This window comes from Micropterus salmoides, unplaced genomic scaffold (assembly GCF_014851395.1).
Source record: "Micropterus salmoides isolate LMB-PRFRI ecotype aquatic unplaced genomic scaffold, ASM1485139v1 Ms_hic_scaffold_11, whole genome shotgun sequence".
Classification (NCBI taxonomy): domain Eukaryota; kingdom Metazoa; phylum Chordata; class Actinopteri; order Centrarchiformes; family Centrarchidae; genus Micropterus; species Micropterus salmoides.
This window is the reverse complement of record NW_024040152.1, coordinates 13,825,689-13,843,061: the sequence shown is the minus strand read 5'-3', so window position 1 is coordinate 13,843,061 and position 17,373 is coordinate 13,825,689. Positions and strand designations below refer to the sequence as shown.

The 17,373-nt window shown below is 45.1% G+C and overlaps 1 protein-coding gene across 4 annotated transcripts in view; it reads left to right on the top strand.

Annotated features, from left to right (window-relative positions):
- Positions 1-3,036: 3,036 nt before the first annotated feature.
- Positions 3,037-17,373, top strand: part of pou2f2a (POU class 2 homeobox 2a) — a 39,103-nt gene continuing 24,766 nt past the window's right edge. Inside the window, exon 1 of one of the 4 annotated variants that reach the window (XM_038711044.1) lies at positions 3,037-3,915. In XM_038711044.1, the coding sequence (XP_038566972.1) occupies positions 3,816-3,915 (100 nt within the window). In that variant the 5' untranslated portion in view covers positions 3,037-3,815. The remainder of the gene's footprint in view (positions 3,916-17,373) is intronic. The other 3 variants (XM_038711041.1, XM_038711046.1, XM_038711045.1) reach the window with 3 other exon arrangements.

The window sequence follows — 17,373 nt, the reverse complement described above, 5'->3', positions numbered from 1 at the left end:
TTACACCCAATATACAATAATCACTGGACTTACTGGATACTGCTAGTATCCAGTATCCAATATTACATATATTATAGTATTTCTCTATCTGAAAAAATAGTGGCAAAGAGAGAGAGAGAGAGAGAATTTTGGAAGAGCATTTTTCAATACAGCAGGGGGAAGATACAGCCTAGAAAACAATGGAACCAGCTATATATCTCTGTATGGATTGTAAGGCTTGATAGGGAGGGAGGTGGACAATCAGGACCATGTGGGCCCCCGATGAGAGCGGTCCAGCAGGGGTTATTGGCTGGAGCATACCCCCTGGGGGAGCTCTCTCTCTCTCTCTCTCTCTTTGGGCCCATGGGTCTCTCCCAGGGTCCCTGGGGAGTGAAACTGTAGAGACTGACTCGCTGCAGGGGCCCTATAGGCACCAAGCAAGAAACACAGTGAGGGGGGCAATCTGCTGAATTCTGGTGGTCAGTCTTAGACACAGACACACAGATGGACAGATGCCATCTCCAGGTATTATAGCCTTTGGATTCTTGTGATTGAGTCTATTTTACTTGTCTACCTGAAAGAAAAGGCCAGCCAGAGAAAGAAAAGAAAAGAGAAGAGTTTGTTTCTACTTTGAAAGTTTTTAGGACTAACGTTGACTTTAGGATAATGACATCCAAGCATCCTCTGCCTGTTTGAGTTCATCAGAAATTCATCTGCAAGTGTTTTAATGGGGGTGTCTTTTTACACGAGTGCTGATAGTTTTCTGTTGTCTTTTTGCGGTCATGTCAGATGGAGGAAAAAGAAGAGTTTGGTCAGAAGAGTGGGTTGAGGACGAGTCGGGTGGATGCTGTAGGTACTCGCATCCCTCCTCCTCCTTCTCCTCCTCCTCACCTCCCCATCCTCCTCTACCCCTCCAACACCATCTTATTTTCCCCTCCTTCAATCTCACACACCCTCCCTCCATTCCTCTCTTCCACAGACGCGCACAACCACACTACATTCTACAAGAAATAATTGCTTTTGTCTGGAAGGAGTGTAGGGAGGAGGGAATGGGGGCGCGCATGGCTCCCTCTGTGGAGAAAGGGGGTCTTTGAAGGACAACTAGTCACTTCTCCCTTCCCTCCTTCTTTCTCCTCTCTCCTTTTCTTGCCTCACTTCCCTTCCTCCCCTCTCTCATTTGCTTCCTCACCTTACTCATTTCTGCTCTTTTCTATCAGTTTTCCTCCTCTCCTTCCACCTATTCTTACTCTCCATCTCTCTCCTCTGTCTCCCCTCCTTCTCTCTCCTCTTCCTCTCTTCTATGTTCTCCTCTTGCTCCCTTCCCCTCCTCTCCCTCATTGGACCTGCGGATGTCATCTGTCATACGTGAAGCGGAGGGAGAAGGACAATAAAACCTGGTTGTCTCCTACAGAGAATGACACATTTTTCATAATTAAGGATACGCCAGTTTGGTGTGCAGCACATATTTCTTGACAATATGGCTGTCTGTTGATGAAGGAGAAAATGACAAGTCTTGTGATAATAACAAAATTGTATGTGCAATTTCCATTAAAACAGGCCTAATCACTCGCAGCATTAAGTGAGCAGGTATAAAGAGCCCTAGGGGAAGGGCCTTTCTGCCCTACAGGAAAAAGAGCTTGCTCATTCCTATTGATTTGCCCGTATTGACTGCGATGTTTAAGGTATAGATTTTTCTATTTAAAAATCTATATTGACAATAATCTAGTGTGTAAGCGCCGGGCGTTGACTGATGCTGGCCTGTAATTGACAGTGTGTAACATGTTGGTGCAGGGAAGGGAGAGGGCAGGAGGCTAGCAGAGGCATGCTGGGGAGGCCGACATGCTTGGCCCAGATGGAGGAAACAAGATCCGGGAGCAGGAGGGAGGAGAGGGAGGTGGTGATCACCTCTGTCATGAAGGAGCTCATCCCCTGACACCCAGGCTCTCTTATGTATTTTTATACATTTTTTAACTTTATTTATGTTATGGTTTTTAAGAACCTATTTAAAATGCAAACATGAAAATTGTCCATGCATAGCCTATGTTGCATTTATCTCACTGTTTACTATATTCACCTAAAAGTACCTCCAGGCTGCAAACCAGCTTCATATTTCTCATGCTTGGAACAGCAGTGGTCACTCTTGTCTTCCTATATCTGAATAACATAATGATACACCCTCGTCCACCCAGGAGGGCTTATTAAAAGCAGCTGTGATGAGATAACTTAATTGTGTGCATGCTGGGTATCCTGGTAGGTATTAGCGTTAAGCACTTATAGGTATCCATGGATTCTCTTATCTGGTCTTCATCCCTTCCCAAGCAGGCCTCTAGTAATGCACTGATCACCATTGGCATCATTATAGCCGGTATTATTAAGAGGGGTGAAAAAATCCAGAAATCAATACAGGATACCTTTTGCAGCGGTGGTGAAAATGAGGGAGATGGGGGGGGGGGGGTGGGAGGGAGGGAGGAGGGAGGGGATGTATGGAGGGAGGGAGGGAGGGAGGGAGGTGCGGGGGTGGGGTGGTGATGTGTGAGTAGTAGCGGGTCCTCTTTCGTCTCAATGTTGCGGCCAGCCTAGTGGCAGATCGCTACAATCCTGGAGGGAGCCGGGTCGAATGAGCTATTGGGGTTCCCAAATAATAACGGGGACAAACAGACAGACAAAAAAGACACACAGACGGATGGACGGAGATAGGCAAGTGTTCCGATAAAACGGGATACCATAACCGGATCATATACGCTTTCTTATTTCTGTTGTTTTGTGTTGTAGTATTTTAAATAATTTATTTATTCGCTGTATTTATTTATTTATTTATCGATTGATTGCGTTTTAATTACTGTCTTGTGACAGAGCGAGGGAGGAGGAGCGTCAGGGCCAAGCGCGCGCGTTGTGTTTGTGTGTGTGTGTGTGTGTGTGTGTGTGTGTGTGCAGCCTTTTCCCCACTTGTTTATTTATTTGTTGACGTTAGCCTTTTAAAGAAGCTGTTTTAAATGTGCTCGCGACGTGATCCGCAGCTTTGCGCGAGCAGATGAATGTCTTACATGTAGCCTTCATGCAAAGGAGCGAGAGAGAAGGAGCGCGTGCAGCTAGAGACCAAATACAATAGATCAAACCAAATACAGAAATCCAAATAAGACTTTATAACTCTGCTGGCCTTTTACACGGTCTTGTCGTTTCTATGTATCATCATTTACTGTGGTGTTTTAAATTTAAAAGCGAATACCAAAGCTAAGGCCGGCCGGGGATGCTACAGGAGTAGGCTAGTGACTGTTCTCATGCCTTTTCACACCTATAGGAAACATTACTGGTGAGGAGTGAGAGGAAAAATAAGCTCCCGGGCCTTTATGTTTACTCAAGGAGAACGCTTTAGCAGCTCAAGGGTAACAGAGAGACGCAGGTGCATCAACGACGGGCAGGTGACACACAGCCTTTTATTATAAAGCTACTACAATAGGCCTGTAATTGTTACACAACTTTTCCTGTAGCCTGTAGAAGTGAGGTCTGATCTCCTGTCTATCCGTCTGTGTGTTAGTCTGGACTGTACGCTATCTGCTGCACTCAAGGGACCATCCTACATATATGTTCTATGCACATTTACACCAAAACTAATGCCGACCACTAGTCGACATACATACATGTAAATAAAAGTGCGCAGCTGGGCTACATGTGTACACACATAACGGCGAATGTTGTGAGCTCTCCATACCAAATATTTCCCCAAAGCTGTCTACCAGAGAGACGGACGACGATACAGAAGCTTCAGAAGAGCACAGAGCTTGTTACAGTACTTCTGTCAGATTATTTGCATCAAAACAAGAAGCCGGAGGAAGATCATGTTTGTTCCTTTGCCGGTGCCGTTCGTGTTTCAGAGAACTGCCCCTGACCTCAACGCCTGGCGCCTCAAGTCCCCTCTGGCTCTCCGCTCCAACTCCGGTAAGACATTTTTTTTCTCTTCTCTCTGCTACACATCCTCCATGTCGGTCAGACTCAGCCATGCAGACCCGCCCCGCCTTGCTCGGTGCCGATGCACTTGCAGCGGGTAGAGCAGTCGGCGCACACACCCACTTACACACGCACACACACTCCTCCGGTTCCTTTTGAAGGCTTAAACAGAGTCCTTTACACTCGCGGGGCGGTTGTTCAAATCAAAGAAGCTTCCCTGGGCGCGCTGGAGCGTTCAGACTGATTGAAATTTAATTGCGTAAAATGTCCGTTTTTGCTGTCCAGGAACGATGCGCCACCGTTTCACCCGTGTGTTGATTAATTTCCACGTCGCCTATTTTCCTTTCTCCGTGTTTTTCTCTCTCATGTCTCCGTCCCCATCCTTCCCCTCTCCTCCACTGCCTGCGCCTGAGCCTCATCCTCCGTCTCTCCCCAACTAGTCTCTCGGCAGGCAGGGAATATTCATGCCAACTTATCGATCCTGCGGAGATCGATTCCTGGGCCGGTGGAAGCAGGGAGAGGGGGAGATAGAAGGAGAGAGTAGGTGCACGGAGGAGTACAAACGTACGAGAGGAGAGAGAGAAAACAGCACCATTCTCTCGTTTTATTTCACACTGTTTTGCGATCGTGCTTTATTTCATGTAAATTATGTGTTGGAGACTCGAATTTGAGCTTGCCGAACATCTCTGATTCGCCGTGGTGACTGGTTTTTGCTCTGACTTGCATCCTGGTTAGAGGACAAGGCTGGAAAGTCACTTCCAGTGACTACATCTCTGTGTCCCATTGCTGCTTGGTTGCTGCACGGTTGAAAGCGGTGGAGCAGAGGGAGTGTGGAGTCAGGGAGGGGGAGGGTGCCGGCTGGGGCTGGGGCGCTGTCTGCGTTTCATCTGCGCTGAAGCGGAATAAAAGGACGCATGGTGGGAGCAGCCAGGCTGGCTTCAGTGTGTCACTGATTGCCGTTCAGAGCTCCAGCTCAGTCCAGCTTCGACTCTTTTCTCAGACATGCAACAGCTGCTCAGCCCTTTCCCCCCTCTACATCTTTGAGGGGAAGGATGCGCTGGCTGGGAATGTGTTTTCTGTCCTGTATGAGCACACTGATGGACTGCAGAGTATAGAGAAGTAAGGGAGAATATCGTATGAGGTCAAGGAGCTTTTATTTCAGACACATTTCAGTATTGTTGTGAGTTATTCACTAATGCATACACATACAGCAACTTGAGTATCAGGATGTAATGGTGCATAAATGTTTCTGGTGTGCACTTTAGCCAGTGGTTGGGCTCTTAAAGGGGCAGCCCACCCCCTCCCCAATCCAAGTACAGTGCTCCCCTCTCATTTCCAGATCAGTTCGAGCACATTTGATTTCAGAGATGCCAGGCTTCACCCTTACTCCTCATACCCAGTCAACAGTGCACAGCATGTGACAGTGAAGGAATAGGTGACAGAGAGAAACAGATTGTAGAGGGATGAGGGGGGACCTGTTACCAACCTTATCTCTAGAGAGAAGAGAAGGGGTTGGAGGGAGGGCGAGGGGATGGAGCGGGGACCTTGGAGGAGGAGTTTTCGCGCTCAGCACGTTGAAAAATGGCGAATGTCAGAATGAGATAAAAAAAATGTGGAAAGAGAGAGCGGGAGAGAGAGGGAAGTGGGTGAAAGTAAGAGTAGATGACAGAGTGAAAAACGAGGAGGGAGAGGAAAACCCAGTTTGAGCTTGAGAGGTGAGAGTAAACCACGGATGAGCCATTATGTTGCAGCGTCCGGGGTTAGGGCCAGCATCTGAATAAGTAGGCACACTGATGGGATGTGTACACAGGCTGCTGGACTCCATAGATGGTGGGATAACATTCACAATTCTATGCTGATTTTATTCCATTCTGATAACACAATACAAGGTGCTGTCCTTTTCATACTCCGAAGGTTTGTCTCTAAAAGTGTTCAGGGTCAGTTTAACATCCCAGGATGGAAACAGGACTATTGTTTCTTCAAGAACTGTGCGCTTACAAGCCACAGGGGACGGCATCACATGAGCGTTTTTACTCACAAAAATACCAAGATAGAGTCAACACACCCCAGATGTGTCTTCACTAACTTTGTCAAGTTCAGTCTTTGTGTCCTTGATCTTTGATCTGTGCTTTTCCAACCTCCACTGATAGTTCCCACAAAACATTTTAATTCCCCCCCTCCACTTACACATACAAACACAGCTTTTCTGGGGAGTTATAGGACTCTTGACTCAAGCTCTTTAACTGGTAGCGGCTCCTTGACTCCTTTGAATTGGAGCTTTGTGCGGGGTCAGAGGTCACAGCATCAATGTTTGACTCAGCCCCAACTGACCCTTCTCTGCTTCCTCTGTTTTCATTCTCTTTCATGTTACAACAGGCCTCGAGCACTCATGCACAACTCCTGTGGGGGCTCACATACACACACACACACACACACACACACACACACACACTGACACATACACATTGTCATGAAACAGACAGACCATCATATACCATAAAACAAGCATGTAAGACCATTTTCCACCTGGATAGTGAGCTGCTCTAACTGATCCAGGTTTGTTCTATTTTTAATGGCACTGTGTCTGTGAAGGTACAGGTCAGGGTCACCACTCTGTGAACTATTTGTGTGTGTGTGTAGTAAAGTGGTTTGTGAAGCCATCAGCATTAACTGGTGTATGAAAGTTTAATGGGACATAGAGGAGAAACCTCAGGTTGATATGATATGATGGGACATCAAGGAGACTGGAGACTGGAGACTGCTTTTCTTTTTCTCTCACTCTCTCTCTCGCTCTCTCACTCACACACTTACACAAACACCTAGATTCAGTTCATCTCAGCTATGCACCTTCTTTCACACACCATTAACCACCATCTCCTACAATATACCATATAACTTTCTCACACACACAAAGACACCTCAGATTTTAGACTCATTTTATTTCTGTCTCTGAGTTTCAGAGTAACATTTATCATACATTTATTCATATGTTTTTACTTAAAGTAGTGTTTTTACTTAAAGCAGTACTTAAAACGTTCAGTCTTAATCCGTTAATCACCATGTCTGCAGTTCTGTGTCTGTGCTTCATGGCCACTTTCAAGACATTTTTACACGCGTTTTGGGTCTGTCTTCGATGGCTCCATGATGTGAGACCATGCATGTGCTTACCCATTTGCTGAAAGAGAGACAGTGTGTTTATGTGTGTGCACAAGCTTGAGCACACGTGCAAACTAGTGTGTGTAGGTATAGATCGGTTTGTGGAGGGGAGCGTGCAAGTCGCAGTGTTAACATGATTGCAAATGACAAAATGTCAACCTGGGTTTGTTAGCAACATAATGGGGAATCAATAGACACGAGAAAGATGTCAATACTACATGCTTTATTGCATTAAGCTACCTCTCTCCTTCTCTGTAGCCCTCTCTCTCCTCTCCCTTTTCCTTTCTCTCCCACTCCCTCCTGCTCTCTGTCACAATACAATTCTCTCTCCCTCAGCTCCTCTCCCTGTGGTAGTAGAATTAGATTGCAGTATATGAGCCAGCCACAGGGTCCTGAATGCTGCAGGCAGATGGCAAAATGCTTCAGAAGCTAATGGGTCCGGCTATTTACGTATATTAGGCTCACATAGATGCCCTCGACACACTTTGACAAGATGACGAGACGTGGAGCTGCAGCAGTTTGAAGAGAATTGTAATCATAAGATATAAATAAAATCATCTGGCAACAGAAACGGGTTGTATGTGACAATATAGCCCCATTTCTGAGAATGTAATCACCTGCTCTGGCAGTTATGTACTTATGGTTCTTTTTAAATATAAACATAGCGTTTGGTAATTAAACCTGTTACATGTTTTTTGATTAATCGTCAGTCTCTAAATGTGTAATTATAACATTGCATTATTTGTGTTATAGCAAGGTCGGAAAATTCCTTTTAATCCTATTAACTGTTTTCTTTTTTTTATGGATTAGCACAGGTGTGCGTATGCGCGAGTGGGTTGTATTTGTATACAGTATGTGTATGTGTGCTTCCATTGATGGTTGAGACTAATGTAGTATTAATGCTGATGAGGTCCCACAGCTCATTAGCAACAGTGAGTGGTATTGAATGTCTCCCAGGGAACAGGACAGACCAGGACACACACACACACACATATACAGTACATCCTCATCAGCCATTAGTTTATTAATAACCATTACCACACACACATATAAACACTCTCAAACACACACTCTGTCAACATACAATGACCTTTACACATATGCTTTTAAATATGAATTCTCTAACAAAGACACATAGAACATACACAGTAGGACACAGCAAGAAATCATGCAAACGTCTTCATCCAAAGAGCCGGCCATTATTTTTGAATGTGTTCGCTACATATTATATCATTGGAATGGCACACTCACATACACAGACTTACACTCGGAGGAATATTTTTTTATCCACTTGGTTGCTGTGTGCAGTGAAATACAGCCCAGCATTAGTCCTAATCAGAGGCCGGGTGAGCAGGCCACTTAATCAGACCTATCACCTGGAGAACACACACAGAAAGGGATAGATGGAGTGTGTGTGCAGGCAGTTAATCAACACATCAGCAGGAATAAACACATACAAACCACCTGACTCCATTGTGGGTATTGATTTATACCTCCTTCTGTGTTTCTCGGAGCCACTCTCTCTCTCTCTCTCTCTTACAGCAACATACAGATGATGTACATACTGAGAACTCATGCACACTTGACCTCTAGACATCCTAGGGACATCCTGTTGTGTGCTTGGATGCTCGGTCAGTGGTGGCCTGGCTGTGATCAGGTTGGAGTGGGCTTCGCCACATGCTGCCAATCATCCACATCAGACTTGAACTCCCGCTGACCATATTGAACAGTTGATCAGCTGGTGTTAGTGCTGTTTTTCAACTGAGATTGCCCGATTTATTCAAACATCAGTGGAAAGGCTTCACAGCAAACTCCATGCATTCCTCCTGTCAGAGGGACCAACGCTTCATGCATGTCTTCGTGGTTAAACATGCAACGCCTAAACAGTCTATATTCTGGGATGACTGTGGTCTCGTAAACAGACCAACAATGTGTTTTCGCCAGCGGCTGTCTTTTTTTGTTGTTGATTGCTGCAGGCTGTCACCTCTGCCACTCCGCTCATGTGCCTGTACATTTAGATAATAAAAAGACCAATAAAACCCAGGGGTTTGATTGGGTGTCTCCCCTTAGCCCAGCAGAGGGGATGACTAAATCAGGGGTCCTTCTCTCCATTTCATTTAGCTGATAAGATTTATGGTAATGAAGGGGTCCTATTAACCTTTGAGGTTCCACTGCTGTCCTTCAGAGTGAGGCTCAATAAGAGTGCTTACCGATCGGGTTTTGAAGCGGAGGCAGCGAACATGTCTGCTATAAGCAATGTCACATCATCGCAGATGCACCCTCTGGAGTGCGCACTCACACAGCTCACACATTCACACACTCACACACACACACACACACACACACACACACACACACACACACACACACACATACACATACACATACACACACACACATACACATACACAACAGAGACTCTCCAAAAGCAGCTCAGCCCTCAGAGAGAGTTGAATGCATGTTTAATCTCCACCATCTCTTTCTCCTCTCTGCATTTTCCCCTTTCTTTATCCCCTCTATCCTTTCTGCTCTCCATCCTTCTCTCGGCAGGAGCGCTCTGTTCTGAAATTAATCTGTTGTACTCCACCACCTCTTCTCCCTTTCATTCCCTTGTGCAAGCTCTCTTATTCTGCCTTTCTTTTATAAGTGCATAGTCCCACTCTTTTTCTCATTGCTTGTGAAACAAAGTGCAAGGATATTAAAAAATACTCCAGAGTTAACAAAAATATTTGTGATTGATTTAAAAACTTCGTTTTAAAATACAATATTCCAATTAATATTTTAGATTATTGCACCAGTCCTCCAATGTGTTGCTAATTACTTCAGCTGGGCTCCCTTTCTACCTGCATCTATCCATACCAACAATATTCAGTGGATGTCTGTAAATATTAAGGGGGGATAGAGAAAGAGGGGATGACAGAGAGAGGCGTATACCCCTCCTTCTATACAAGGGCTGCACCCCTCTGTCCCTTTGTCTGCTTGTAAAGGGGACAAGGGAGGAGGTGCAGAGTGGGGGGTGCCAAAGGAATGACTAAATGACCTCTCTCTCCCCTTTCTTTTGCCGCTCCCATGTTCTGTCCATTTTGTCGCCCACGTCCCTCTCCCTCCCTCCTCTTTCATCCTCTTTCGTTCCCCTTTTTTTCAGCCTGGTTAAGTCGCTGTCTCTCTCTCTCTCTCTCTCTCTCTCTCTCTCTCTTCCTCTCTCTGCCCGCATCTTCGGCAGCAGCAGCCTGGTTGCCAAAGTGTCTGTAGGACACATTAAGGCCCATAAAAGCCTAGTCTGTGGCCGCACTCTTAACCACCAGTCAGAGGTAGTGTACAAAAGTGACTTTAAATGAGTCTGTGATTACCCTGGAACATGGAGAGATACTGAAGTGGCCAAGAGAGTGTGAGACAAGGCTGGAGCATCAGAAAGAGGGGAAGAAAGAGTGGCTCTTGGATGTTTCTTGAGTCTCTTAAGGAAAATTGAACTGAAACAAATATTTGTTTCTCCCACAGCTAGGAGCTAAAAAGACTACCTGAGTGGAACAAACGATGGAAAGTTGGAACCAAAATTTCCTGCCGCCCATCCCCTTCATCACAACCTGCTCGCCCCTCCCCTCCCCCTCCGCCCCTCTTTCTAATTGGCCACATGCTGCCTTGAGTGACAAGTGTAATCATCAGTCAAATTATGATGGGGGAGAAGGTAGAGGCCAGGGGAGGTGGAGGAGGAAGAGAGGAACAGCAGAAGGTGGTGGTGGGGTTGAAACGAAGTGCTTTGATCAGAGATAGAGAGGGGGTGAGCGGGCAAACAGACAGAGGACATGGAAACCTGCTGTCCACACACCTGCTGCTTCATATATGGGCAACATTAGCGCCCTCAGACCGCAGTATACTATAGAACATCACAGACAAGCTTTCTAACAGCTCTCTGTAACCACAACTAATGGGAAAACCGTGTATTGATTATGGTTACAATGTAAATAGTTTTGAACTTGGACTTCTGTTTTTTATTTAAACACAAATAGCACCAAACCTCCTCTGCTGTCATTGTAATTGCAACACAGACTAGCAACAACAATGAATTCACAGGGTGTGGTAGCAGCACGGCCTTTGATTCTCGCTTGGACACACCAGGCCTGGTCCGTGATATATTTGGATGTACTTTAGTTAGTGAGAGCAGATGTTAGCTCTCCAGCCAGCTAACGAGGTTTACAGTAATTAGGAGTGCTGATGAAGCGCTTTGATTCTCCGGCTGTGGCGGCCCTCTCATTAGCGGCTAGCTAGCTAGCGCTGCAGCAGGCGCTCCAGTCACATCCTATTAGGCGGCTCAATGTACACTCTGAATTAGGAGCGGGAGATTAAGTGGAGATGAAAACTGTCTGCGTATACACACAGGGAACTGCACACACAGGTTCCCCGCACATGCACACACACACACACACAGACACACATAAATTGTGACTGTTTTAAAAAGACCAGTAAAGTCCACATACACTCCCTGTTAATGAGGTTAGTAGAAGAAAATTCCTCCTCTGGAACTAACCAAAAATTTAATACGATACTAATTGGAGCCAGTGTTGCACTGAACATGAAGCATAACTCAAACCTATGCATGTGCCAAGTTTTAGGCTTGTGTGAGAGTGCTGATCAAAAAAAACAAAGTAACAAAGAGTAGGGGAACAGAATCAGTTCAGTTCAGTTTGTTAATGTGTGTTTGTGTGAATCTTCCTGTGCCTAATCCAGGCGGTAGAATATTTCCCTGTGTTTCCTACAAATTAAAGAAAACAAAAAGAAAACCTTGAAATTACTCCGACAGCCATTTTCCATTCTGTTCTTCACCTCACCGTCAATACTCGCTACATGCTCCTTTCGCTCTCCGCTCTCTCTCTCTCGTCGTCTTTTGTGTGATGGAGTGATTATTGAGGACGTGGCTCCTGTGTTTAACGCTGGTTGATGAAGTCTGCCTTTGTCTGTCTGTGCTAACCTGTCGCAAACGGGACACCGCTTATAGCAAAATCAATACACAGAGTAGAAGAGAGAGAGACCAAGGGAGGAAGAGAAAAGACGGAGGGGGTGGAGGGGCGTGTGAAGGTAGACGAAATGCAACGAGGCAGAGGAGAGGGAGCGAGGATAGAGCAGGAAGTTGTTGGAAAGAAAAAGAAAGAGATGCGAGATGCAAGGAAATTTAAATACTTGACTCCAGTGCTGCTGAAATCTGGGGATGGTGAATGGCTTGTGTCACTCACAGTACCTGTGTTTATGTGTGTGTGTGTGTGTGTGTGTGTGTGTGTGTGTGTGTGTGTAAATCAGGGCGTTTATATGATTATGTTTGTCTTGGCTGTGCCTAGCCTTGACCGAGGGGCAGTTATATCACTTGTAGTGTGTGCATGTGATTGTTTAAGTGCGTGTATACCAGCGGGATGGGACAACCCCTATCTGTGTGACGGTGTGTGTGTGTGTGAGCATCGTTTGCTTCCACTCCTCAGAGTTGAAGCCGCTGTGGAGGGGAGAGGGGAGGGAAAAGTAGGAGCGAAACATAGGATGGGGTAGTGTGAGAGAGGCACAGCTGGGAAATGAGAAATGCAACCCCCCTCCCTGTATACCACCACCTTACACTCACACATACGGCACACACACACACACACACACACACACACACACACATACACGATCCCCATCTCTTTATCCTCCCCTCAGGAAAGAAGAGGTGGAGGTGGAGGGGAGGGTGAAGGGAAGGGAGAGGCAGGGGGGATAGGAAGAGATGGAGAAGGGGACAGATAGGGGCATTAAAATTCATGGGCTTTTTTTTATTTTCCCTGCTGAAAATCAATAGTGTTTACTATGAATGAGTGGAACAGTGGACAACAGTGGTGCCGGGGGACAGAGAGAGACAGGAGGAGGAGGAGGAGGAAGAAAAGCAAGAAAGAGAGAAAGGAAGGGAGAGATGGGGGTTGGGGGGTGACATTACTGCGATAGGCAGAAGTATCAGAGGCCAAGGTTAAAGACCAGCAGGAGCAGAGAGACAGAAAGAGATAGAGGCACTAAGTAAATTCTTCTAAAACAGGCATGCTGCCCTGTAAATGCATATTTACTATTGTCTATCTTGTAATGTAATGTACATCATAATCTGCCCTGCTGTAATGTTCCCAGCTGTAGTCTCAACTGTCCAACTGTCTTTACTTTTCTTGCTTTCCATTCCTCATTCCTCGCTTCAGCTGACTCTACCTTTCAGAAACTGTGTGTGTGTGTGTGTGTGTGTTAATTGGCAGCCCACAAACACCACTGACATGGCCTCTCACAGATAAACAGCAGACCCATACACATGCACACACTGGCGGTCGCACACAAAAACACACACAAAAACTCCACACCAGTTCACACTGAATTGTTCGGCAACCCTCACCCTGTTTCCTGCTGCTGAAAGCCTAGAAGTTCAGGATGGCTTACCAGTGTTTTGATTAAGCACTGCCTTTGTGTCTCACACCAGTTGATCAAAGAAGAAAAACAGTGTGTTTTCTCAGTTTTTTTTGTTTGTTTTACTAGATATGGCTCCTACATGTTTCATAGCAATCAAAGCTTTTAAAAATGTTATGTTGTTTTTCTGCCGGCAAAATTCTGTCAGTAAATAGAAAATAGATGATTTAAGGTTGCCAAACGCTTCTTCTACATTACAGAAAAGTTTGGTTTTTGTCTCTTTTTTTCTTTCTTTTTCTTCAGACTACATGTATAGTATCGCATTCTCACTGTAGAGTCCATGTCTTTGGGTTGTTTTGTGTTGTAGTTGGACTGCTGAGTGTGTGTGTGTGTGTGTGTGTGTGTGTGTGTGTGTGTGTGAGCATGTAGGTGTGCATGACTATCTTGTGCGTATGAACCATTGTCATTGTGCACAAACTGGTGTGTTCCTCCGTTGTCGTGCATGTGGAAGTGTGTGTGTGTGTGTGTGTGTGTTTGTGTGTGTGTGTGTGTGTGTGTGTGAGCTGTGCAGGGGATGATATATATTCAGGCAGCTCATGCATTATGGAGAATGCAGGTGAGAGCGTCTAAATGTGAACTGCTGCTATGTGTAGGGTTCAGGGCCAATCTCACCGAAGCCTTTTGTATTCGCATAGCATCTCCATTTCAAATCGGCCTGTCAAAAGCCAGTAGCATGTTTTATTCAGCAACAGATATTGATCACATATTATGCATACATACCAAATCTATATTGCACACCAAATCTAAGCTTTTGATATGTATATGATGCCGCTTTGCGAATATGTTGCATGCAGAATTTAGGTGTTTGTTATGTGCATAAACTCAACCACGCTATGCTGATGCAAAATATATCTACATATATATTTTTTCTTTGCAGCTGCAGTTATTTGATGTGGTGATAGTATGCAGTAATGTTGATCAAGCATTAAAGTTGGGAGCTGAGAGTGACTTGTTTACTGGTCAAAGGAGAGGACCGAGGCAGGCAAAGTGCATCCACTCAGCCGCTGTGTGTATGTGTGTGTGTGTGGACACTACATCGTCTGCAGGGATGAGGAGAGTTTACTGAGGTCAGAATGGCATGGCGTTTTTTTTTTTCCTGTGGGCTTCAGCGTTTGTGTTCATTACTCCGGCGCCTCAAAAGACCAAAGCGTGTGCTGTGTGCTAACTTCAATTTCTCAATCCACTTCTGAGCTTCTAGCTTCTTGGTTGAAATGACCTCCAAGCACCCATATACATTAACAGCCAACATTTCACTATACCAGCTTCTCTTTGTCCATCAACATGTTTTTCCATCAGTAGTTCTCCATGTGTTAAACCGGAGACCCGAGGCCATCTCTGCCTCTCTATCATGTGCTGGTTTTTTACCATCACGCTGCATCGGTGCTGCACTAAATCTCCCTTCTCTAAATGACTGGAGTGGATGAGAGGTCATAGTATATGGGGAGGAGGACAATGCAGACTTTAGCTGTGATGGAGCTTGCTTTTCACCCTTTATGAGCAGAGGTGGCTCATTTGCGGAATGGGACATGAGAAATGTAAACGTTGGTTTGTTAGGGAATTAGTATATTTTCCATGACCACATGTCTTTATTTTTTTCATTAGCTATCTGTCTTGTACCTCTTGAGTTTTTTTCAACCATCTCGTCCACCTCTCTCTCTCTCTCTCTCTCTCTCTCTCTCAATACTCTGTTCCCTTAGCGACCGTTTCCAAGGTGCCCATTCCCAAGGGCTGGAGGAGGGGTCCGGTGATGTCATGCATGCATAACTGTACACCTGTAAAATGCATGTCCTGTTCTTCCTTCCACTCTGTCTTTGTCAAATGTTTCTTTCCTTATTGCTTTCTTCTCATTTTCTGTTTCCCCCCCACCCCATTTTTTATACTCCACGAGTTATTTTCATCTGTTTCACCCCATCTCGAATGCTTTTGTACATTTCCCCCCTCTGTTTCTGCTCCTTATTTCCAACTTCTTCCCGCTAGAATAAAATCCACTTTTGATTTAGGAATCACTTAGGTGTCTTCCAGATATTTATTTAAACTTGGTGTAATGTGTTTTATTTTAACAGTATGGGACAGTGACGCTTATCTTTTCACTAGCTGTTAAGAGACAGACAGTTGAGCTGCCCCCTGTCCAAAGTGTACATGACTCTCTACATCTGCTCCATGTTTAAAAGGTCATTTGTCAAACCTGACATTTTCTGCCCTTACCAAAGGTTTCTTCAATATCCAGCCCAGCTCCCCCATTCGGAGTTTATGTTTTTCATCTATTTGTTTGCTTTTGTATAAACCTTTTCTGACAATACGTTGCTCTTCAGCGTCAAAACATATCAGGAGAGTAGGAGGCAGAATTCTATCATCTTGTAATGTTCAATAAACTAAAGAATGACAGATGCGGTCCCCCGTGTTGGTGTGTGTGTTCATGCGTGTGAGTTTGTGGTGTGGGTCTGGGTTGCCTGGGTAATGGGGCCAAGGATTCCTTGAAATGTAAGTTGCAACCGGAAGTGTAGTTAGTGGGTACTTGCACACACACTCAACGTGGTCTGGTTAGGGATTAATGCGCGTGTATATGTGTGTGTGTGTGTGTGTGTGTGTGTGTGTGTGTGTGTGTGTGTGTGTGTGTGTGGGTGTGAGTGTGGGTGTATGTGTGTGTGCTCTCATGTGTGTATGCCAGCAGGATGTTTTTACTCAGCACAGGTTGTCAATCTCCTCTTTCCCCCCTGTGTGCCTTTTGTTCCACCCCTATTCCACCATTTTGGGTTTTTGTCCCGGACAAAAAGAGGCCCCACAGCAAGGCCCCCTACCTGAACACCGCCTCCCTCCTGATAATTTTCTCCCCCTCCAACACACACTCTCCCCCCTCTCTCATCCCTACTCTCTCTCTGTCTCACTCTCAAATTCAAATTAGCTTCGTTCACATGGCCATAATAAAGCACAGTTATTACCAAAGCATGTTGTACAAGGTTGACAATGTAAGTATAATAAATCACAATGTAAGAAAAAAGATGACAGATGGTTTTCACATTACTACACTATAAAACACACTATACAGTACAAACTACATAATCCCGCACTATACAACCACATTGTTATGTAGTATACTATAATAAAAGAAAAGCAGATTTTTGCAAACACTGACTGCGTATTTTGCTGTATCACCATTGGCATTGTCAGTTTTTATAAACAAGTTAATGTTGACTTCTGTTATTTTGGTAAATAACTTGGTTGTTATGTCAGCATACAAGCTGCAGCATAGCATGAAGTGTTGTCTGAACTGTCACTATTAAGCCCTCAGGAACAGCACGGGGCTATTTCAGCATAGTGACCAAACTCTCCATTGTAGGTCCCACATGTCACAAATTAGCCCAATTAGACATATTCTCTTTCACAATTGGATAGATATCTCTAATGCGCTTGCTCTGTGGGGCCTAAAACAATGGAACTTGAAACCTGAAAACTTTCGGTATATGTGAGCAATTTACTTTGGAAAAAATGGTGCACCAGCTTGGACATTGTATCCATTTCTCTTATGCATGGTCCCTACATTTTATTGTCGGTAGTGACTGACTGGCTTTCAGTTTTCTCTGGGTTGCCAGGATTTCCTATGCACACCAGTCTCAGTGGTCAGGTTGTGGTCACTCAGTGTGTATTTAGTTAATGTCTTTTTCAAGCTCTCTGTCTCTGCTTATCCGTGTGCTGTGGTGATGGGAGGGCTCTGGTGGGCTTGTTGAATGAACTCTGTGGTTGTGCTGACAAATCAATGATAAAGAGTAATGACATCAACAATGTAATGTATCTCCTTGTGTTTTCATTGACTTTCCCTGTCTCCCCCTTACCCCCCTC